Source organism: Perognathus longimembris, chromosome 18 (assembly GCF_023159225.1).
Source record: "Perognathus longimembris pacificus isolate PPM17 chromosome 18, ASM2315922v1, whole genome shotgun sequence".
Lineage (NCBI taxonomy): Eukaryota > Metazoa > Chordata > Mammalia > Rodentia > Heteromyidae > Perognathus > Perognathus longimembris.
The window spans coordinates 34,068,769-34,092,695 of NC_063178.1; the positions used below are offsets into that span (position 1 = coordinate 34,068,769).

General features: G+C 43.2%; 1 protein-coding gene across 1 annotated transcript; it reads left to right on the plus strand.

Moving 5' to 3' along the window:
* Positions 1-4,180: 4,180 nt before the first annotated feature.
* Positions 4,181-5,332, plus strand: LOC125366921 (sperm motility kinase Z-like). The gene has a single exon (XM_048367620.1). It carries the CDS (start codon positions 4,181-4,183, stop codon positions 5,330-5,332), a length of 1,152 nt encoding a protein of 383 aa, XP_048223577.1.
* Positions 5,333-23,927: the final 18,595 nt, after the last annotated feature.

Genomic DNA, 23,927 nt, shown 5'->3' on the forward strand with positions numbered 1-23,927 from the left:
AAAAAAAAAAAGACTGAGTGTAGCTTGGTAACCCATTTAAAACATACCATTTAGCTTGAGGTACAGCACAAATTCTAGAGTTTGTGGGACTTTTTTCTTTTCTGTTGATGGTCCTAGAGCTTGAACTCATAGCCTAGCCACAATTTCCTAAGTTCACTTGTTCAGCTATGTATTTATTTTTTGGTGCTGTTCATAGGCCTTGAAATCAGGGTGTATTCCCAGCAAGGACTTGTTGTTCTTGTTCTTCTTCTCCTCCTCCTCCTCTCCTCTTCTTTTTTTTCTGTGTCAGTTCTTGGGCTTGAACTTAGGACCTGGTCAATGTCCCGGAGTTTTTGCTGCAGGCTCCATTCTTTGAGCCACAGCTCAGCTTCTGTGGTTCTATGCTTGTTTTGGGTTTAGTTGGTGGCTTATCTCCTATGAAGGTAAGGTCACTACATCGGTGCCTGAAATTGGAAGACTGGGATTCGAAAACAGCTCAGGCAGGTAAATCCATGGGACTCATCTTCATTTAGCCTCCAAAAGAGAGCAGGTAGTTGAGTGCTACCTGTAAGCAAAATAGTTCTGTTTCAAGGCCTGAATTCAAGACCTAGGACCGACACACACACACACAGACTCAGTAATTCCTATTGGACTTTTCTGTGTGGGTTGGCTTAGAATTGAGAGCTTCAAGTTCTGTCTTTTGTGTAGATTGAGCTGCAGGGGTAAGCCACCAGCTCTCTGCTTATTTTAATATCTGTAATTTCCTAGTGCTCTTCCATTTGAGCCATACCACCACTTCCAGCTTTTTCTGTGTATGTGGTGCTAAGGAATCGAACCCAGGGCTTCTTGCATACGAAGCAAGCACTCTACCACTGAGCCACATTCCCAGCCCACTCCTGTTTTATTTTTGTTGTTGTTGTTGTTATAATGACATAGGTGATGTAGAGTGGAGTTACAGTTTCATTAGCAGGTGATGAGGGTATTTCTTTCTGCAGGATTGCCTCCCAAAGTATTCCCCCTCCTTCCTAGGGGCCGTTCAGCGCTGAGAACGCTGCCTTTATTCTATGACCCTATTGCCCTGGTACCTGACTGTTTACAAAGACGTGATCCTGACTCCTTAGCAACCAGGAGAAGGAACACATGGTTCCTGGGATGGGATGAAACCAAGCAGACCCCGCCACTCAGTGTGCTGCCTAGCTCGGACGGGGCGGGGGGAAGGACAGGAAGGAAAGTGCCTCTGCACCATTTTTCTATTCATTTCTGACATGTGAGAGCTGGGGGACTTGTCCAGGGAGTCGTCCAGGATCTCCATCTTGTCTGAGAAGGAAGGGGCCTCAACGTGCTGCTGCCTTCCCTGGCTTGCTCCCTCACCAGGGTTTTCCCACATCAGCCAATAGATGGGGACTCAGGAAACGTTGCCTGCTGCAGGTGAAGTCGCTCTAACCCAAACTATCCTGATGACCACAGGAGTCCATGCCTGGGCCTATGCAAGCAGTGGTGACACTTGCTGCTCCTGTGGCCAGGAGTGTGGCGGTGGCAGTGTTGGGAGGTTTGGCACATGGAACCACAAGCTCTGTGTGGGTATATCAGCGCGCGCGCACGCGCACACACACACACAGAAACAAAACAAAGTCAACACGTTGCAGCTGGCAACTGACTTTTCTCCAGATTGGTTTTATATTACTGAAAAAGCCTTTTGGGGAGAGTTAGACAGAGAAAAGTTCTAAATTTGGAGCATAATACTTGATTTGTTTGTCCTTTGCTCTCTGAAAAAGACTTTCAGCATGGCATTGGTGGTCACACCTGGCATCCTAGCTATTCGGGAGGCTAAGGATCACGATTTCAGGAAAGTCCCAGAGACTCTTATCTCCATCAGTCACCAGCAAACCAGAATTTGAGCTGTGGCTCAAAGTGGCAGAGTACTAGTCTTGAGAAAAAGTGCTCAGGGACAGCATCCATCTCTGAGTTCAAGCCTCATGACTAACCAAGCAACAACAAAAAAACTTTCCTAATTTGTTGTCCTATCTAATATTTCTCTAAAATAGCTGAACATCCTAAAAACAGTGCCACCTAAAATAGTATTACACCATCCCATCAACTTGAGTTACATTTTCTCTCAGGCTATAGAAATCAATTCCTGACTGTTCATTCAAGGGATAAAGGACATGGCACTAACCACCGTCATTTATCAGACAACTGAAACAGGTAGGGAAATGTTAAGCACTTTCTTACATTATAACCTCTCTTCACAATAAAGATGAATGCCACCTTCCTGCGCATTGAGCCTTGGGAAGCCAATGAGGCAGCCACCAGACTTGGAAGGCTGACATGAGCATTGACACAATGCTTTAGTGAACACTCAGAAAAGTGCTAGGGTAGGGTTTAAATCTTCTAAGAAGTTGCCTTACCGATCAAGTCCCTAAAGTGTGCTAAGACATAGGCTTCAGAGATGAACATTAAAGAAATATGGGTACAAGGAAAAGTTTAGAAACATCTAGAATATTCATCAGTGAAGGATGATGACAGAACACATAATGGCACGCATGAGTCCAATGATGTAACTCCTTTGAACAACTAACAAACCCTTTGAGAGAATGAAAACAAAGTGGAAAGATGTATGTGGGGAGCACACAAATAGAGGCAGGAAAATTGAGGAGATTAAATTATATTTATTGTGAACTATGTAAAAAAAAACAACTAGTAACTTGAGGGTAGAGATGGGAAAGAGAAAAATGGAGAACGACAGAAACCATGCCATCAATCAAGATGCATTGTATTGACCACTTCTGGAATCGAATCCCCCATTTGTAAATACAACTTCTTAATAAAAAATATATATTTTCCAAAAGAGCACTGAGCCCTGAGTTCAAATTCCAGTACTGTCCCAAAATAAAATTAAATCTAGAGGCTGGGAATGTGGCTTTACAGTAGAGTGTTTGCCTAGCATGCATGAAAGTTTGGGTTTGACACAGCTACACTACATAAGCAGAAAAGGCTTGAAGTGGCACTGTGGCTCAAGGGGCAGAGTGCTAGCCTTGAGCAAAAAGAAGCTCAGGGACAGAGCCCAGGCCCTGAGTTCAAGCCCCATGACTGCCCCACACACCCCCAACCCCACCCCCTGAAAAACAAAAGAAACAAGAGATCCTGGGGCCTTGGTAATACTTCTAATCCTAGCTGAGGAGATCTCAGCAGGCTGAGATCTAAGGATCCAGATGGAAAGATTTGCAAAGGAAGGAAAGTACATTAGAGTCTTAAGGTCAACTCACCAGCAAAAGGTTGGAAGTGGGGGGCTGGGAAGGTGGCTTAGTTGTGGTAGTCTCTCCACCGCAGTGTGGCTGGGCCACAGAGCCTGCCCACAGGGAGGCCGAGGGCCTGGGCCTGCAGCTCAGGGGCCTGGGCATACGGGGCCTGGTATCCCACGGCCGTGGATTGGGAGGGAGGCACTGGGCCACGGTCCTTATGGTTCCCGAGACGCCGCCACGCGGGTGACCGCGGCATCCACCTTGCGTCCTTGGCTGCAGTCCTCCTGCCCTTGCGTCCTTGATGGTGCTTGGTCCTCGAGGCCTAGGAGCAAGACCATCACGAGGGGAGGGGTGGGCGGCTTTCACTGGTACCGCCTGTGATTGGTCCATCCCTCGGTGACGTCATGGGCCCACCTGTAATTGGTCCATTTCCTCACCTGCCATTCCGAGGCCCCGCAGCAGTTGCAGAAGGCGGTTCCTGGCTGTAGCTTGGTCCCTTACTGTGCTGAGCGATCCCGACTGATCTCCTGAGATTCCGACTGATCGCCTGCGTTCCCTACTGATCTCCTGCCATCAGACAGAAGGCTGTAGGAAACCCAAGCGAGGTTGAAGCTTTCATTTGGGGGTGGGGGTAGGGAGGGAGGCTTGGGGTTGTGTGGGTTGGGGGGAATTCCATTATTCTGGGGGTTATACTGTGCTAATTCCTGTGAAGCTAAGCTGTCACTGAATTGATTCAACTAAGTTTACTTAAGATATGATTTAGCTTATTTTAGTTCAGATTTGCTACCTGCCATATTTATTTAGCTAACTACAGTTGAGATTGAGGACCCACCACATTGATTCCGTTAATTGGTTACGATTTTCCACCTTCCTTACTTACTGTGCTAAGTGTAGAGAAGACTTAACTCCCCACCTTATTTGTTTGGCTAAGTCGGTTAAGATCGGGTCCACATCCTAACATGGAGCCAGCCCCATTTGAATATATGTCCAACTCTGTCCTGTTGGAGAAGAGTTTTAGTGACCAATATGAGACCTATGAGATCATTAGAGGTGGCAGCTACGGTGTGGTGGTGAAGGCCTATCACCGCCTCTTAGAGAGAGTGGTGGCTGTGAAAATGCTAGAGAAGGAAGGGAACCTGAGCTTGGTGGAAAACGAGGTGGACATTGTCAAAAATATCCACCACCCCCATGTGATCAGGATGTACCAGGTGATCCAGGGAGAGAGATATGTCCACCTGGTGCTGGAAATGGCCACCAATGGAGACCTCCTGTCCTGGCTCACAGAATTACGCCGCTGCCTCTATGAGGACGAAGCCAGGAGGTTCCTGAAGCAGATAACCAGTGCTATTGTGTACTTACACCAGAACAGAATCGCACACCGTGACCTGAAGCCCGACAACATCCTTCTGGATGAAAAGGGCAATGCCAAGGTCGGGGACCTGGGGCTCAGTGTCAGGATTGCCCCGGGGCAGTTGCTCACAGAGAAGTGTGGCGCCTTCATATTCCGTGCCCCTGAGCTGTACCTGCAGGAGGAATATGATGGGTTCAAGGTGGACCTCTGGGGCCTGGGCACCATCTTGTTCTTCATGGTGACGGGGAAATTCCCCTTTAAAATGACCACATACCAGAAGCTAAGTGCCCAGATCGTAAATGGCCTGTACGAGATCCCATTTTACCTGACCTCAAAAGGACTTAGCATCCTATTAAAGCTCTTAACCGTAGACCCCAAACAGAGGCCCGATATCCAGCAGATTATGGCACACCCTTGGTTTGACCGGGTGGAGGAGGGCTCCCTGTATCCCCATGAGCCACTGCCTGATGACTTAGACCCCACCATTACCACCGTCATGTGCATCATGGGCTACCCCAAGCCTCAGATCCGCCAGTCGGTCCTGCAGAGGGCTTTCGATGAAGTCATGGCCATCTACTGTATGATCAAAGATCGTCTCAAGGGGGAGACGGTCAGCCCGGTGAAAATCCAACCTGTGCCACTCTACCCCACCCACACCAACCTCTGTGCCTTCCCCCCGCAGAGGAGAGCCAGTTTGCCCGCCCAGCTCCATTCTTTGCTCTTACCCTCTGAGCGGACCCCAACCTGCATGGAGCCCTAGCTGGAGAGAGGCAAGAGCAGCTCCCTGCCCCCCCTGGCCCTGCTGCCTAGCACCAGCTCTGGCACCACCAGTACCCCCTCCCAGCCCGATCCGGTGGGCGCCCCCGACTGCTGCAGCTGCCTCCCAACGAGGGAGGTCCTCGAGCAGCAGACCCCCAAGGAAACACCCGAACTCCAGCCTCAGGCAGATCCCCAGGTGGAGAACAGGGCCCCCGGCGGGGTGAAGAGCGAGAGTCAGGGCTGCAAGGGGCTGGGAATAGAGCCCAGGAGGTATGCCTGGTATGGAAGTGAAGAGCTGTCAGAGGAGGCCATCCAGTTAGCACGCCGCCACCACCACGTGGTGTTCCAGGCCGGCTCCCCCAAGATCCCAGGCTGCTGTTGTTGCTTTAGGTGCCAGGGTAAAAAATCCCAGATAACCGGGCAGCCTCAGGATGATCACAGAGACTCTAGATCCCGAAGAGAGCTGGGCAGGACGGGGGTGTTTGGCAGGATAGTTGCTGCCCTTTGCAGACTGTGCTGCTGTCTGCGGTGCCAAGGACAGAGCAGGGACTGAAAGACCCCAAAGTCACTGAGAGCTTCTAGATGCCCCTGTCATTGACTCCCACAACCCCAGGCAGGGGATTTGTACCAATAGGCGTGCAAGGGAACCCGAGCTGGAGGCTCTGAACACTGCTAACCCCATACAAGACTGCTCTGATGGTTACCAATTACCCTGACTGAAAACACTTGACTTATTTTCTTACCAAAAAATAAAAAATTAAAAAAAAATTGAAAGTCGTGCAAAGACAAACAGGAACGTCATCAGAAGGAAATAACTGAGATCACACTGTCTTTGGTTGCCTGAAAACGCTGTCGGCTATGTATTCTCCATCCTTAGCACACTTAGGATGAACACGCATAGTGGAGAGGTGTTGGGTCCCACTTTAAACGTAGCTAAATCACTTCATCTCTTAAGCGTGAAGTTATTTTTAAATTAATTCTAATTTTACTTGTAGTGTGTAGACAAATCCCTATTCTCTTCCTTTAGAAATGTATATGGTATAAGTGAATTCTATAACTGATTTTATAAGTATGATATAACCATCCCTCCATTAAAATCTAAAAAGAAAAAAGAAAAAACAAAACAAAAAAAACAAAAAACAAAAAATTTTTAAAAATTAAAAAATATAAAAACAACAAAGAGAAGCAAATCAGCCTAGCTGGCTGCTGGTGATGGGGTTGACTTGGGCAAAGACCCTTGGGCAAGCAAGCCCCTGAGTGATGACCTCTGCCAGTGCCCACAGCCCCCTCCTGGGCGGGGACTCAGCCCAGAGCTCAGGGAATAAGGAAGTCAGGTGGAGCCCAGCCTATTAGTTCTCCCAAGGGTGTACAGCCCCAGGGGGCAGAGCACAGAGATCCATCACCACATAGGCTGAGAATTGTCACTTCTAAACAACCATTCTTTTCTTTCTTTCTTCCTTTCTTTTGTTCTTTCCTTCCTTCCTTTCTTTTGTTTTTCCTTCCTTTCTCTTTTCTTTTTTTATTCCTTATGTTTCTTTCTCCCTTCCTTTTTTCTTTGATTCTTCCTTCCTTTTTTCTCTCTTTCTTTCATTCCTTCTTTCTCTCTTCCTTTCTTTCCTGTGTGTTTGATTTATTGCTTACAAGTCTCATGGTTTTTCCCACCTGGCCTGGGTAAGAATTAAGATTCACAACCGTCAGCCTCCTAAGAATCTAGAATTTCAGGCAAGAACAAACATCACTCTGATCTCTAAGATCTTTCAGGGGCTTTTGTCTTTTTACTGTCCTTTTCATTTTTATTATTATTTGTTATTGTTGTTACAGAGTCAGGCCTGAACATGCTTCTTGTTTTTATTTTTCCTTCCTTCCTTCCTTCCTTCCTTCCTTCCTTCCTTCCTTCCTTCCTTCCTTCCTTCCTTCCTCCCTTCCTTCCTTCCTCCCTTCCTCCCTTCCTCCCTTCCATCCTCCCTCCCTCCCTCCCTCCCTCCCTCCCTCCCTCCCTCCCTCCCTCCCTATCTTTCTTCCTTCTTGGTGGTGGTGTGTGTTTTCCTTCTAGCAGGCTCTACAATTTGACCCAAAGCTCAGCTTGTGACTTTTTTTTATTTGAGTGGTAATCCTGTCGATCCTAAGGATTGAACTCAGGGACTGCCTGCCAATTTTTCCAGATTTTTGGTGTTTTTTTTCTTTTTGCTCGGGATTAGCAGGATTCATACCTTGAACCACAGTGGAACTTCTGGTTTTTTGTTGTTGGTGGTGGTGGTTCTGTGTGTGCTGGTTGGATCTAGTGGGTGAACCCACACACTGGCAACATTTCCTCATTTTTTCCCTCAAAGCTAGCAGGCTCTCCAAGTTTACCCACAAGTGAATTTCAGCCTTTTTGTGTGTATGGGGGGTTGTGGTTTTTTTGTGCTTTATAATTTTTTTGAGGGTTTTATTTTTTTTTCCTTCCTCTGTTAGGGCTTGAACTCAGGGCCTCATCACTATCCATGAGCAGTTGCTTTTTTGTTTTTGTTTCTATGCTTAAATCAAAGAAGGTGTAGAGTTAGAGCCGAAAGTGCATTACTAGAGTGTGTTTTCTTTTTCTTTTTTTTTTTTTTTAATTGAAGGTTAGCAGGCTCTCCTACTTAAGCCAGAGATCAACGTCTGCCTTTTTCATTTTTCTTGGTGGCTACTAGAAGAAAAGAGTCCATGGGTAGCCAAGGGCACTACACAGTGTCTTAAAATCTGAGGATTGCTGTTCAAAGCCAGCCTGGACAGGAAAGTCTGTGAGACACTTACCTGAAATGAACCACCTCCAGCCAGGAAGTAATAGTGCCCACTGCTGGCATACAGGAAAACAAGTCTCATGCACTTTCCTTCCCAGGCTGGCTTCGAACCATGATCCTCAGATTTCACCCAGCACGAGCAGCTCATACTACAGCTTTGACTCTCGATTTTAAAATCTTTACTTGGCTCTTCTTTGGCTTCCTTTTCATTTATTGTTCTTTTTGGTATATTTATTTGTTTTTTTGTTAGTGCAGGTGGAGGATTGCGGTTCAAAGGCAGCCTGGGTTGGAAAGTCCATGAGACTCATCACTAAACACAAACAAGACAGAAAGTAGTAGGGCTTTACTCATGAGAAAAGCACCCTAAGTTCAAGCGCATCCCCATCACTGACTAAAAAATGTCTCATGGACTATCCTGCTCAGGCTGGCTTCGAACCAAGAACCTCAGATTTCAGCGACTTGAGCGGGTAGGATTGCAGATTTGAGCCATAATTTAAATATATTTAAATGGTTCCTCTCTTTTGTCATTTTCCTTTTCATCTGGTTTATTGTTCTTTCCTCCTCCTCCTCCTCGTCCTCCTCCTCCTCGTCCTCCTCCTCCTCCTCCTCCTCCTCCTCCTCCTCCTCCTCCTCCCCCTCCCCCTCCCCTCCCCCTCCTCCCCTCCCCCTCCCCCTCCCCCTCCTCCCCCTCCCCCTCCCCCTCCCCCTCCCCCTCCCCCTCCTCCTCCTCCTCCTCCTCCTCCTCCTCCTCCTCCTCCTCCTCCTCCTCCTCCTCCTCCTCCCCCTGAGTTTTCTTGTTGAAGCCACAGCTAAGAGATGTGGGCCGTTTTCATGGTTAGTTGGAGATAAGAGGCTCATGGATTGTCATTGCATGAACTGAAATCCTCAGATCTCGGCCTGTTTAGTAACCATGTTTACAGGCATGAGCCATATGTATATCTTTTAAAATATCTATTCAAATTATTTGCTCATTTTTTTCACTTGAATATTTGGTGTTTTTATTTTTTATGATGCCAGTATTGGTTTGTTTGTTTTTGAGATTCTTACCTATTCAGGATATCAGTCTTTTGTCAGATTATTTTGCAAATATTTTCCCCATTCTTTTTTTTTTTTTGGCCAGTCCTGGGCCTTGGACTCAGGGCCTGAGCACTGTCCCTGGCTTCTTTTTGCTCAAGGCTAGTACTCTGCCACTTGAGCCACAGCGCCACTTCTGGCCATTTTCTGCATATGTGGTGCTGGGGAATTGAACCCAGGACCTCATGTATACGAGACAAGCACTCTTGCCACTAGGCGATATCCCCAGCCCTTTATCTTTTTATTCTCTCTCTATTCTCTTTCTCTCTCTCTCTTATTCGTTCTTTCCCTCCCTCACTTCCTCATTCTATAGATAGATAGATAGATAGATAGATAGATAGATTGATTGATAGATTGATAGATAGATAGATATAGATATCTGTGGAAGTTCTGGGGCTTGAACTCAGGGCATGGCTACTTTGTCTGAATTTCTTCCCACCCCCCCACAAGGCTAGCAGGCTCTAGTACTTGAGTGAAAGCTCAACTTCTGCCTGTTTCCCTGTCTTTCTTTCTTTCCTCTCTTTTTCTTTCTTTCTCTTTCTCTTTCCTCTTTCTTCCTGTCTCTTTTTCTCTGTCTCTCACTTTCTCTCTTTCTCTTTCTATTTCTCTCTCTCCTTCCCCTTTCTGTCGCTCTGTGTCTCTCCTCTCTCTCTTTAATTCTTTCTTTCATTCCTCTCTTTCTTTCTGATGGTTAATAGGAGACAAAAGTCCATTGGAAGCCTAGGGCAATTACACAGTGTCGGATAATTTGAGGATTGCTGTTTGAATCCAGCCTGGGCAGTAAAGTCCATGAGACTCATTTGTGTGTGTGCCAGGAGTGGGATTGAACTTGTGGTGTTCTACTCAAGGCTAGGCTCTACTACTCTCTGCCTATTGGTGTTTAACTGAGATGAGTCTCATGGACTTTCCTGCCCAGGCTGGCTTGTAACAGTGATCCTCAGATTCCACCTACAAGGAACAGCTTATATTACAGATGTAAAGTCTTGATTTTAAAAACATTCATTGGCTCTTCTTTTCCTTCCTTTTCAGTTATGTTTCTTGGGGTTTTTTGTTGTTAGTGCAGTTTTTATTGCTTGTTACTAAAGGCCTGGCCACTCTCCTTGAAGTTTCTCTCTCTCTCTCTCTCTCTCTCCCTCTCTCTCTCTCTCTGTCTGATTCTCTGTCTTTAGAGCAGACCTCATATGTTGAGTCAAAGCTCAAAATAAATTTTTTTTGCCAGTCTTGTACCTTGGACTCAGGGTCTGAGCACTGTCCCTGGCTTCTTTTTGCTTGAGGCTAGCACTTGGTGACTTGAGCTACAGCGCCACTTCGAGCTTTTTCTATATATGTGGTGCTGAGAAATCGAACCCAGGGCTTCCTCTCCCTCTTTCCTCTTTCTGTCACTCTCTGTGTCTCTTCATACTTTCTACCTCTCTCTTTCGTTCACCTTTTCCTGTTTCTTTCTTTCTCTTTCTCTCAATTTCTCATTTTCTTTGTATCTTTCCTATTTCTGTCTCTCTCTGTGTCTCTCTCTGTGTCTTTTTTCCTTCCTTCCTTCCTTCCTTTTCTTTCTTTCTTTCTTTTTCTTTCTTTCTTTCTTTCTTTCTTTCTTTCTTTCTTTCTTTTTCTTTCTTTCCTTGTTTCTTTCCTCTCCTCTCTTTCTTTCTGGTGGTTAATAGGAGATGAGAGTCCATGAGAAGCCTAGGGCACTTACACAGTGTCTGAAATTCTGAAGATTGCAGTTTGAAGCCAGCCTAGTCAGGAAAGTCCATGAGACTAATCTCAATTAACTACCAGTAGGCAGAGAAAAGTAGAGCCTGGTCCTGAGTAGAACACCAAAAGTTCAATCCCACCCCTGGCACACACAAAAACGAGTCTCATGGACTTTCCTGCCCAGGCTAGCTTCAACCCGCAATCCTCAGATTTCACCTACAAGAAGCAGCTTACATTTCAGATATAAAGTCTTTATTTTAAAAGCTGTAATTGGCGCTACTTTGTGTTCCTTTTCAGTTATTGTTCTTGGGGTTTTTGTTGTTACTGCAGTTTTTATGGATTGTTACTAAAGGTCTGGCCATCTCCTTGAAGTTTCTCTCACTATGTCTCTATGTCTTTCTCTCTGTTTCTCTGTCTTTAGAGCAGACCACATACCTTGAGCCATAGCTCAAAAATATTTTTTTTTTGCCACTCCTGAACCTTGGACTCAGGGCCTGAGCACTGTCACTGGCTTCTTTTTGCTCAAGGCTAGCACTCTACCACTTGAGTGAACCATGCCATCACTTCTGGCTTTTTCTATATTTGTGGTGCTGGGTAAATTAACCCAGGGCTTCATGTATAACAGGCAAGCAATCTACCACTAGGCCATATTCCCAAACCCTCAACTTTTTTTCTTTATTGTATTTTTGGAAGTCCTAGGGCTTGAACTCAGGGCACAGACACTTTATCATTGTGTTTGTGTGTGCCTCTCAGGGCTAGCAGGCTCTACTACTTGATCTCTACTTCTGCCTGGATTTTATTTGTTTTTGTTGGTTAATAGATGAGTCCAGAGAGTAGTCAAGTGCACTACAGAGAAGCTTGAACTCTGAAGATTGAGGTTCGAGGCCAATCTGGACAGGAAAGTCTATGAGACTCTTACCTCCAGTTAACCATCAATAGACAGAAAGTCACAGAGCTCTAGTTTTGAGCACCACAAGTTCAAGCCCACCCCAAAAATGTCTCATGTACTTTCCTGCCCAGGCTGGCTTCAAACCAAGATCCTCAGATTTCAGCGACTTGAGCAGGAATGATTACAGATTTGAGCCATAATTTAAAAAATTTTAATTGGCTCTTTCTCTTCTTCACCTTCCTTTTCATCTGTTTTATTGTTCTTTTCTTGTCTTTTTCTTCTTTAGTTCAGTTGCTCTGGCCTGATGTTAGAACATAGCCCCTTACCCTCAGGTTTTTTTGCATTGTTTTTCATTTTGAAACTAGCAGACTCTACAACTTGAGCCACAGGTGAAACAGTGTTTTGTTTTTGGTCTTTTAGTAGGGCTTGAAATCCGTACCTCATCAGTGTTCAAGGTCTGGTGGTTTTTGTTTTGCTTTTGTTGTTATGCCTAATTCAAAGAAGGTGTAGAAGTAGAGCCACAGTCGGAATCCTGGGATGTTGTGTTGCTTTTTTTTTTTTTTTTTTTAAATACAGGGCTAGAAGGCTCCACTCCTTGAACCACAGGTCCACTTCTGCCTGGCTTTGTCTCTGTTTCTTTCCTTCCTTCTTTCTTTGTTTCTTTCTTTCCTCTCTTTCATTCTTTCTCTATTTCTTTATTTTTATTTTTCTCTTTCTCTTCCCTCTTTCTTCCTACCTCTTACTTTGTCTCTCAAATTCTCTTTTCCCTTACTTTCTCTCCTTTTTCTGTCTCTCTCTGTGTGTCTCCTTTTATTTCTTTCTCTCTTTCTTCCTTTTTTCCTTCTTTTTTTTCTCTCTCTCTTTTTGTGGAAACTCTGGGGGTTGATGTCAGGGCCTGGCTAATTTGTCCCAGTTTCTTTTTTCCCACCACATGGCTAGCAGGCTCCACTACATGAGTCAACGCTCAACGTCTGCCTGTTTGCCTGTCTTTCTTTCTTTCTTTCTTTCTTTATTTTTTTCTTTCTTTTTCTTTCTTTCTTTCCTCTCTCTTTTACTTTCTTTCTATTATTCTCTTTCTCTTTCCTCTTTCTCCCTATCTCTTTCTCTGTGTCTCATTTTCTCTTTTCTTTCTCTCTTTCTCTTCTATTCTTTTCTCTCTCCTCTTTCTATCTCTGTGTCTCTTTTTTCTTACTCTTACTTTCCGTCTCTCTTTTGTTCTTGTTTTCCTGTTTCTTTCTTTCTCTTTCTCTTTCTCTTTTCTGTCTCTCAATTTCTCATTCTGTTTCTATCTTTACTATTTCTGTATTTCTCTCTCTGTGTCTCCCTCTCTTCCTTCCTTCCTTTCTTTCTTTCTTTCTTTCTTTCTTTCTTTCTTTCTTTCTTTCTTTCTTTCTTTCTTTCTTTCTTTCTTTCTTTCTTTCTTTCTTTCTTTCTTTCTTTCTTTCTTTCTTTCCTCTCCTCTCTTTCTTTCTGGTGGTTAATAGGAGATGAGAGTCCATGAGAAGCCTACGGCACTTACACAGTGTCTGAAATTTTGAGGATTGCGGTTTGAAGGCAGCCTGGTCAGGAAAGTCCATGAGACTCATCTCAATTAACCACCAATAGGCAGAGAGAAGTAGAGCCTAGTTCTGAGTAGAACACCAAAAGTTCAATCCCACCCCTGGCACACACAAAAACGAGTCTCATGGACTTTCCTGCCAAGGCTGACTTCAACCCGCGATCCTCAGATTTCACCTACAAGAAGCAGCTTACATTTCAGATATAAAGTCTTTATTTTAAAAGCTGTAATTGGCTCTACTTTGTCTCCCTTTTCAGTTAATGTTCTTGGGGTATTTTGTTGTTAGCAGTTTTTATAGCTTGTTACTAAAGATCTGGCCATCTCCTTGAAGTTTCTCGCAGTATGCCTCTGTGTCTGTCTCTCTGTTTCTGTGTCTTTAGAGCAGACCTCATACCTTGAGCCATAGCTCAAAAAAAATTTTTTTTGCCAGTCCTGGACCTTGGACTCAGGGCCTGAGCACTGTCCCTGGCTTCTTTTTGCTCAAGGCTAGCACACTACCACTTTAGCCATAGCTTCACTTCTGGCCTTTTCTATATATGTGGTGCTGGGTAAATGAACCAAGGGCTTCATGTATAAGAGGCAAGCACTCTACCACTAGGCCATATTCCCAGCCCCTCAACTTTTTATATTGTATTTTTGGAAGTCCTAGGGCTTGAACTCAGGGCATAGCCACTTTGTCTTTGTGTATGTGTGTGTGTGTATCTGCGCATGCGCGTGCGTGTCTGTTTTTCTCATGGCTAGCAGGCTCTAATACTTGAGCTCAACTCTTCCTGGATTTGTTTGTTTGTTTGTTTGTTTTTGGTGGTTTTAGATGACTCCAAGGAGTAGGCAAGTGCACTTCAGAGAGGCTTGAAATCTGAAGATTGAGTTTCAAGGCCAACCTGGACAGGAAAATCCATGAGACTCTTATCTCCAGCTAACCATCAATAGACAGGAAGTAACAGAGCTCTAGCATTGAGTACCTCAAGTTCAAGCCCAACCCTGGCACTCACTAAAAAATGTCTCATGGACTTTCCTCCCCAGGCTGGATTCAAACCAAGATCCTCAGATTTCAGCGACTTGAGCAGGTAGGATTACAGATTTGAGCCATAATTTAAAAATATTTAATTGGCTTTCTCTTTTTTCACCTTCCTTTTCATCTGTTTTATTGTTCTTTTCTTCTCTTTTTCTTCTTTAGTTCAGTTCCTCTGGCCTGATGTTAGAACCTAGCCCTTTACCCTCAGGGTTTTTTTGCATTGTTTTTCATTTTGAAACTAGCAGACTCTACAACTTGTGCCACAGGTCAAACAGTGTTTTGTTTTTGTTCTTTTAGTAGGGCTTGAAATCAGTACCTGATCAGTGTTCAAGGTCTGGTTGTTTTTGTTTTTCTTTTGTTGTTATGCTTAATTCAAAGAAGGTGTAGGAGTAGAGCCACAGTCGGAATCCTGGGATGTTGTGTTGCTTTTATTTTTTATTTTTAATACAGGGCTAGAAGGCTCCACTCCTTGAGCCACAGCTTCACTTCGGCCTGGCTTTGTCTCTGTTCTTTCCTTCCTTCTTTCTTTGTTTCTTTCTTTCTTTCCTCTCTTTCATTCTTTCTCTATTTCTTTCTTTTTACTTTTCTCTTTCTCTTTCCTCTTTCTTCCTAACTCTTACTTTGTCTCTCAAATTCTCTTTTCCCTTACTTTCTATCCTCTGTCTCTCTGTGTGTCTCCTTTTATTTCTTTCTCTCTTTCTTCCTTTCTTTCCTTCTTTTTTTCTCTCTCTCTTTTTGTGGATGCTCTGGAGGTTGAAGTTAGGGCCTGGATAATTTGTCCCAGTTTCTTTTTTCCCACCACATGGCTAGCAGGCTCCACTACATGAGTCACAGCTCAACGTCTTCCTGTTTACCTGTCTTTCTTTCTTTCTTTATTTTTTCTCTTTCTTTTTCTTTTTTCCTCTCTCTTTTATTTTCTTTTTCTTTCTTTCTTTCTATTACTCTCGTTCTCTTTCCTCTTTCTCCCTATTTTTCACTGTTTCTCTCATTTTCTCTCTTTTCTTTCTTTCTCTTTCTATTCCTCTTTCTCTCTCTTCTCTTTCTATCTCTGTGTTTCTTTTTCTTACTCTCTGACTTTCCGTCCCTTTTGTTCTTGTTTTCCTCTGTTTCTTACTTTCTCTTTCTCTTTCTCTTTTCTCTGTCTCTCAATTTCTCACTCTGTTTCTATATTTCCTATATCTGTCTCCCTGTGTCTCTCTCTCTGTGTCTCCCTCTCTTTCTTCCTCCCTTCCTTCCTTCCTTCCTTCCTTTCTTTCTTCCTTTCTTTCTTTCTTTCTTTCTTTCTTTCTTTCTTTCTTTCTTTCTTTCTTTCTTTCTTTCTTTCTGTCTTTCTGTCTTTTTCTCTCTCCCTCTCTCTCTTTCTTCCTTTCTTCTTCTCTCTCTCTCTCTCTCTCTCTCTCTCTCTCTCTCTCTCTCTCTCTCTCTTTATGTGGAAGCTCTGGGGCTAGAACCCAGGGCATGGCTACTGATCTCTTTCCTCTTTCTCCCTCTCTCTTTCTCTGAGTCTCTCATTATCTCTTTTCTTTCTCTTTCTTTCTCTCTGTCCTCTCTCTCTCTCTGTGTCTCTTTTTCTAATTCTCTTCCTTTCTGTCTCTCTCTTTTGTTCTTCTTTTCCTGTTTCTTTCTTTCACTGTTTTCTTTGTCTCTCAATTTCTCATTCTGTTCCTATCTTTCCTATTTCTGTCTCTCTCTTTGTATCTCTGTGTCTCCCTCTCTTTTTTTCTTTCTCTCTCTTTCTCTTTCGCTCTTTCTCTTTCTTTCTTTCTTTCATTCATTCTTTCTTTCTCTCTCTCTTTCTTTCTTTCTTTCTTTCTTTCTGGTGGTTAATAGATGAGAGTCCATGAGAAGCCTAGGGCACTTACACAGTTTCTGAAATTCTGAGGATTGCGGTTTGAAGCCAGCCTGGTCAGGAAAGTCCATGAGACTCATCTCAATTAACCACCAATAGGCAGAGATAAGTAGAGCCTACTCCTGAGTAGAACACCAAAAGTTCAATCCCCCCGGGCACACATGAAAACGAGTCTCATGGACTTTCCTGCCCAGGCTGGCTTCAACCCGCGATCCTCAGATTTCACCTACAAAAAGCAGCTTACATTATAGATGTAAAGTCTTTATTTTAAAAGCTGTAATTGGCTCTACTTTGTCTTCCTTCTCAGTTAATGTTCTTGGGGTTTTTTGTTGTTAGCGCAGTTTTTATGGCTTGTTACTGAAGGTCTGGCCATCTCCTTGAAGTTTCTCTCACTATGTCTCTGTGTCTGTCTCTCTGTTTCTCTGTCTTTAGAGCAGATCTCATACCTTGAGCCATAGCTCAAAAAAAAATTTTTTTTGCCAGTCCTGGACATTGGACTCATGGCCTGAGCACTGTCACTGGCTTCTTTTGGCTCAAGGCTAGCACACTACCACTTGAGTGACAGCACCACTTCTGGCTTTTTCTATATTTGTGGTGCTGGGTAAATTAACCCAGGGCTTCATGTATAAGAGGCAAGCACTCTACCACTAGGCCATATTCCCAACCCCTCAACTATTTTATTATTGTATTTTTGGAAGTCCTCGGGCTTGAACTCAGGGCACAGACACTTTATCATTGTTTGTGTGTGTGTGTGTGTGTGTGTGTGTGTGTGTGTGTGTGTGTGTGTGCGTGTGTGTATGTTTCTCTCAGGGCTAGCAGGCTCTAATACTTGAGCTCAACTCTTCTGGATTTGTTTGGTTGTTTGTTTGTTTGTTTTTGGTGGTTTTAGATGAGTCCAAGGAGTAGGCAAGTGCACTTCAGAGAGGCTTGAAATCTGAAGATTGAGGTTCGAGTCCAACCTGGACAGGAAAATCCATGAGACTCTTCATGGCTGGCTTCAAGCCAAGATCCTCAGATTTCAGCGACTTGAGCAGGTAGGATTACAGATTTGAGCCATAATTTAAAAATATTTAATTGGCTTTCTCTTCTTTTCACCTTCCTTTTCATCTGTTTTATTGTTCTTTTCTTGTCTTCTTCTTCTTTAGTTCAGTTCCTCTGGCCTGATGTTAGAACCTAGCCCCTTACCCTCAGGGTTTTTTTGCATTGTTTTTCATTTTGAAACTAGCAGACACTACTACTTGTGCCACAGGTCAAACAGTGTTTTGTTTTTGTTCTTTTAGTAGGGCTTGAAATCCGTACCTCATCAGTGTTCAAGGTCTGGTGGTTTTTGTTTTTCTTTTGTTGTTATGCTTAATTCAAAGAAGGTGTAGAAGTAGAGCCACAGTCGGATTCCTGGGATGTTGTGTTGTTTTTTGTTTTTTGTTTTTTGTTTTTTAAATACAGGGCTAGAAGGTTCCACTCCTTGACCCACAGCTTCACTTCTGCCTGGCTTTGTCTCTGTTTCTTTCCTTCTTTCTTTCTTTGTTTCTTTCTTTCTTTCCTCTCTTTCATTCTTTCTAAATTTCTTTTTAGTTTTCTCTTTCTCTTTCCTCTTTCTTCCTACCTCTTACTTTGTCTCTCAAATTCTCTTTTCCCTTACTTTCTCTCCTCTTTCTGTCTCTCTCTGTGTCTCCTTTTCTTTCTTTCTCTCTTTCTTCCTTTTTTCCTTCTTTTTTTTTCTCTCTCTCTTTTTATGGAAACTCTGGGGGTTGAAGTCAGGGCCTGGATAATTTGTCCCAGTTTCTTTTTTCCCACCACATGGCTAGCAGGCTCCACTACATGAGTCACAGCTCAACGTCTGCCTGTTTGTCTGTCTTTCTTTCTTTCTGTATTTTTTCTCTCTTTCTTTTTCTTTCTTTCTTTCCTCTCTCTTTTACTTTCTTTTTTTCTATTATTCTCTTTCTCTTTCCTCTTTCTCCCTATCTCTTTCTCTGTGTCTCATTTTCTCTTTTCTTTCTCTCTCTCTTTCTCTTTCTGTTCTTTTCTCTCTCCTCTTTCTTTTTTATTTTATTTTATTTTTTTTGGCCAGTCCGGGGCCTTGGACTCAGGGCCTGAGCACTGTCCCTGGCTTCTTCCCGCTCAAGGCTAGCACTCTGCCTCTTGAGCCACAGCGCCGCTTCTGGCCGTTTTCTGTATATGTGGTGCTGGGGAATCGAACCTAGCGCCTCGTGTATCTGAGGCAGGCGCTCTTGCCACTAGGCTATATCCCCAGCCCTCTCTCTCCTCTTTCTATCTCTGTGTCTCTTTTACTTACTTTCTCTCTGTGTCTGTCTCTCTGTTTCTCTGTCTTTAGAGCAGACCTCATACCTTGAGCCATAGTTCAAAAATAATTTTTTTTGCCAGTCCTGGACCTTGGACTCAGGGCCTGAGCACTGTCACTGGCTTCTTTTTGCTCAAGGCTAGCCCACTACCACTTTAGCCATAGCTTCACTTCTGGCTTTTTCTATATATGTGGTGCTGGGTAAATGAACCCAGGGCTTCATATATAAGAGGCAAGCACTCTACTACTAGGCCATATTCCCAGCCCCTCAACTTTTTTATTGTATTTTTGGAAGTCCTAGTGCTTGAACTCAGGGCATAGCCAATTTGTCTTTGTGTGTGTGTGTGTGTGTGTGTGTGTGTGTGTTTGTGTTTCTCTCGGGGCTAGCAGGCTCTAATACTTGTGCTCAACTCTTCCTGGATTTGTTTGTTTCTTTTTGGTGGTTAATAGATGAGTCCAAGGAGTAGTCAAGTCCACTACAGAGAGGCTTGAAATCTGAAGATTGAGGTTCGAGACCAGCCAGGATAGGAAAGTCCATGAGACTCTTATCTCCAGTTAACCATCAATAGACAGAAAGTCGCAGAGCTCTAGCTTTGAGCACCACATGTTCTAGCCCACCCCAAAAATGTCTCATGTACTTTCCTGCCCAGGCTGGCTTCAAACCAAGATCCTCAGATTTCAGCGACTTGAGCAGGAATGATTACAGATTTGAGCCATAATTAAAAAAAATTTAATTGGCTCTTTCTCTTTTTCACCTTCATTTTCATCTGTTTTATTGTTCTTTTCTTGTCTTCTTCTTTAGTTCAGTTGCTCTGTCCTGATGTTAGAACATAGCCCCTTACCCTCAGGTTTTTTTGCATTGTTTTTCATTTGGAACTAGCAGACTCTACGACTTGAGCCACAGGTCAAACAGTGTTTTGTTTTTGTTCTTTAGTAGGGCTTGAAATCAGTACCTCATCAGTGTTCAAGGTCTGGTTGTTTTTGTTTTGCTTTTGTTGTTATGCTTAATTCAAAGAAGGTGTAGAAGTAGAGCCACAGTCGGATTCCTGGGATGTTGTGTTGCTTTTTTATGTTTTTTTAATACAGACTAGCAGGCTCCACTCCTTGAACCACAGGTCCACTTCTGCCTGACTTTGTCTCTGTTTCTTTCCTTCCTTCTTTCTTTGTTTCTTTCTTTCCTCTCTTTCATTCTTTATTTCTTTCTTTTTATTTTTCTCTTTCTCGTTCCTCTTTCTTTCTACCTCTTTGTCTCTCATTTTCTCTTCTCCTTTTCTTTCTCTCCTCTTTCTGTCTCTCTCTGTGTGTCTCCCTCATTCTCTCTCTTTCTTCCTTTCTTTCCTTCTTTTCTGTCTCTCTCTCTTTCTCTCTCTGTTTCTTTCTTTATGTGGAAGCTCTGGGGCTAGAACTCAGGGCATGGCTACTAATCTCTTTCTCTTTCCTCTTTCTCCCTCTCTCTTTCTCTGAGTCTCATTATCTCTTTTCTTTCTCTTTCTTTCTCTCTGTCCTCTGTCTCTCTCTGTCTCTTTTTCTAATTCTCTTCCTTTCTGTCTCTCTCTATTGTTCTTCTTTTCCTGTTTCTTTCTTTCACTCTTTACTTTGTCTCTCAATTTCTCATTCTGTTCCTATCTTTCCTATTTCTTTCTCTCTCTTTGTATCTCTGTGTCTCCCTCTCTTTTTTTCTTTCTCTCTCTCTCTTTCGCTCTTTCTCTTTCTTTCATTCTTTCTTTCTCTCTCTCTCTTTCTTTCTTTCTGTTGGTTAATAGGAGATGAGAGTCGATGAGAAGCCTAGGGCACTTACACAGTTTCTGAAATTCTGAGGATTGCGGTTTGAAGCCACCCTGGTCAGGAAAGTCCATGAGACTCATCTCAATTAACCACCAATAGGCAGAGAGAAGTAGAGCCTACTCCTGAGTAGAACACCAAACATTCAATCCCACCCTGGCACACAGGAAAACGAGTCTCATGGACTTTACTGCCCAGGCTGGCTTCAACCCGCGATCCTCAGATTTCACCTACAAAAGCAGCTTACATTATAGATGTAAAGTCTTTATTTTAAAAGCTGTAATTGGCTCTACTTTGTCTTCCTTCTCAGTTAATGTTCTTGGGGTTTTTTGTTGTTAGCGCAGTTTTTATGGCTTGTTACTAAAGATCTGGCCATCTCCTTGAAGTTTCTCGCAGTATGCCTCTGTGTCTGTCTCTCTGTTTCTCTGTCTTTAGAGCAGACCTCATACCTTGAGCCATAGCTCAAAAAGAATTTTTTTTTGCCAGTCCTGGACCTTGGACTCATGGCCTGAGCACTGTCAGTGGCTTCTTTTTGCTCAAGGCTAGCACTCCTCCACTTGAGTGACAGCACCACTTCTGGCTTTTTCTATATATGTGGTGCTGGGTAAATTAACCCAGGGCTTCATGTATAAGAGGCAAGCACTCTACCACTAGGCCATATTCCCAACCCCTCAACTACTTCATTATTGTATTTTTGGAAGTCCTCGGGCTTGAACTCAGGGCACAGACACTTTATCATTGTTTCTGTGTGTGTGTGTGTGCGTGTGTTTGTGTATATTTCTCTCAGACCTAGCAGGCTCTAATACTTGAGCTCAACTCTTCCTGGATTTGTTTGTTTTTGTTTTAGGTGGTTTTAGATGAGTCCAAGGAGTAGGCAAGTGCACTTCAGAGAGGCTTGAAATCTGAAGATTGAGGTTCGAGTCCAACCTGGACAGGAAAATCCATGAGACTCTTATCTCCAGTTAACCATCAATAGACAGGAAGTAACAGAGCTCTAGCCTTGAGTACCTCAAGTTCAAGCGCATAAAAATGTCTCATGGACGTTCATCCCCAGGCTGGCTTCAAACCAAGATCCTCAGATTTCAGCGACTTGCACAGGTAGGATTACAGATTTGAGCCATAATTTAAAAATATTTAATTGGCTTTCTCTTCTTTTCACCTTCCTTTTCATCTGTTTTATTGTTCTTTTCTTGTTGTCTTCTTCTTTATTTCAGTTTCTCTGGCCTGATGTTAGAACCTATCCCCTTACCCTCAGGGTTTTTTTTCATTGCTTTTCATTTTGAAACTAGCAGACTCTACAACTTGTGCCACAGGTCAAACAGTGTTTTGTTTTTGTTCTTTTAGTAGTGCTTGAAATCAGTACCTCATCAGTGTTCAAGGTCTGGTGGTTTTTGTTTTGTTTTTGTTCTTATGCTTAATTCAAAGAAGGTGTAGAAGTAGAGCCACAGTCGGATTCCTGGGATGTTGTGTTTTTGTTTTTTGTTTTTTTTTTTAAACACAGGGCTAGAAGGCTCCACTCCTTGAGTCACAGCTTCACTTCTGCCTGGCTTTGTCTCTGTTTCTTTCCTTCCTTCTTTCTTTGTTTCTTTCTTTCTTTACTCTCTTTCATTCTTTCTCTATTTCTTTATTTTTATTTTTCTCTTTCTCTTTCCTCTTTCTTCCTACCTCTTACTTTGTCTCTCAAATTCTCTTTTCCCTTACTTTCTCTCCTCTTTCTGTCTCTCTCTGTGTGTCTCCTTTTATTTCTTTCTCTCTTTCTTCCTTTTTTCCTTCTTTTTTTCTCTCTCTCTTTTTGTGGAAACTCTGGGGGTTGATGTCAGGGCCTGGCTAATTTGTCCCAGTTTCTTTTTTCCCACCACATGGCTAGCAGGCTCCACTACATGAGTCAATGCTCAACGTCTGCCTGTTTGCCTGTCTTTCTTTTTTTCTTTATTTTTCTCTCTTTCTTTTTCTTTCTTTCTTTCCTCTCTCTTTTACTTTCTTTCTTTCTATTATTCTTTCTCTTTCCTCTTTCTCCCTATCTCTTTCTCTGTGTCTCTCATTTTCTCTTTTCTTTCTCTCTCTCTTTCTATTCTTTTCTCTCTCCTCTTTCTATATCTGTGTCTCTTTTTCTTACTCTCTTACTTTCCATCTCTTTTGTTCTTGTTTTCCTCTGTTTCTTTCTTTCTCTTTCTCTTTCTCTTTTCTCTGTCTCTCAATTTCTCATTCTGTTTCTATCATTCCTATTTCTTTCTCTTGTGTCTCCCTCTCTTCCTTCCTGCCTTCCTGCCTTCCTGCCTTCCTTCCTTCCTTCCTTTCTTCCTTTCTTTCTTTCTTTCTTTCTTTCTTTCTTTCTTTCTTTCTTTCTTTCTTTCTTTCTTTCTTTCTTTCTTTCTTTCCTCTCCTCTCTTTCTTTCTGGTGGTTAATAGGAAATGAGAGTCCATGAGAAGCCTACGGCACTTACACAGTGTCTGAAATTTTGAGGATTGCGGTTTGAAGCCAGCCTGGTCAGGAAAGTCCATGAGACTCATCTCAGTTAACCACCAATAGGCAGAGAGAAGTAGAGCCTAGTTCTGAGTAGAACACCAAAAGTTCAATCCCACCCCTGGCACACACAAAAACAGGTTTCATGGACTTTCCTGCCCAGGCTGACTTCAACCCGCGATCCTCAGATTTCCCCTACAAGAAACAGTTCACATTACAGATATAAAGTCTTTATTTTAAAAGCTGTAATTGGCTCTACTTTGTCTCCCTTTTCAGTTAATGTTCTTGGGGTTTTTTGTTGTTAGCAGTTTTTATAACTTGTTACTAAAGATCTGGCCATCTCCTTGAAGTTTCTCTCACTATGCCTCTGTGTCTGTCTCTCTGTTTCTGTGTCTTTAGAGCAGACCTCATACCTTGAGCCATAGCTCAAAAAATTTTTTTTTGCCAGTCCTGGACCTTGGACTCAGGGCCTGAGCACTGTCCCTGGCTTCTTTTTGCTCAAGGCTAGCACACTACCACTTTAGCCATAGCTTCACTTCTGGCCTTTTCTATATATGTGGTGCTGGGTAAATTAACCCAGGGCTTTATGTATAAGAGGCAAGCAGTCTACCACTAGGCCATATTCCCAGCCCTTCAACTTTTTATATTGTATTTTTGGAAGTCCTAGGGCTTGAACTCAGGACATAGCCACTTTGTCTGTGTGTGTGTGTGTGTGTGTGTCTGTGTGTGTGCGCGTGCGTGTATGTGTGTGTGTTTTTCTCAGGGCTAGCAGGCTCTAATACTTGAGCTCAACTCTACCTGGATTTGTTTATTTGTTTGTTTTTGGTGGTTTCAGATGAGTCCAAGGAGTAGGTAAGTGCACTTCAGAGAGGCTTGATATCTGAAGATTGAGTTTCAGAGAGGCTTGAAATCTGAAGATTGAGGTTCGAGTCCAACCTGGACAGGAAAATCCATGAGACTCTTATCTCCAGTTAACCATCAATAGACAGGAAGTAACAGAGCTCTAGCCTTGAGTACCTCAAGTTCAAGCCCAACTCACTAAAAGATGTCTCATGTACTTTCCTGCCCAGGCTGGCTTCAAACCAAGATCCTCAGATTTCAGCGACTTGAGCAGGTAGGATTACAGATTTGAGCCATAATTTAAAAATATTTAATTGGCTTTCTCTTCTTTTCACCTTCCTTTTCATCTGTTTTATTGTTCTTTTCTTGTCT

Excerpts from the sequence above, each read along its gene's own strand:
- LOC125366921 (XM_048367620.1), top strand. The coding sequence starts at position 4,181 with ATGGAGCCAGCCCCATTTGAATATATGTCCAACTCTGTCCTGTTGGAG.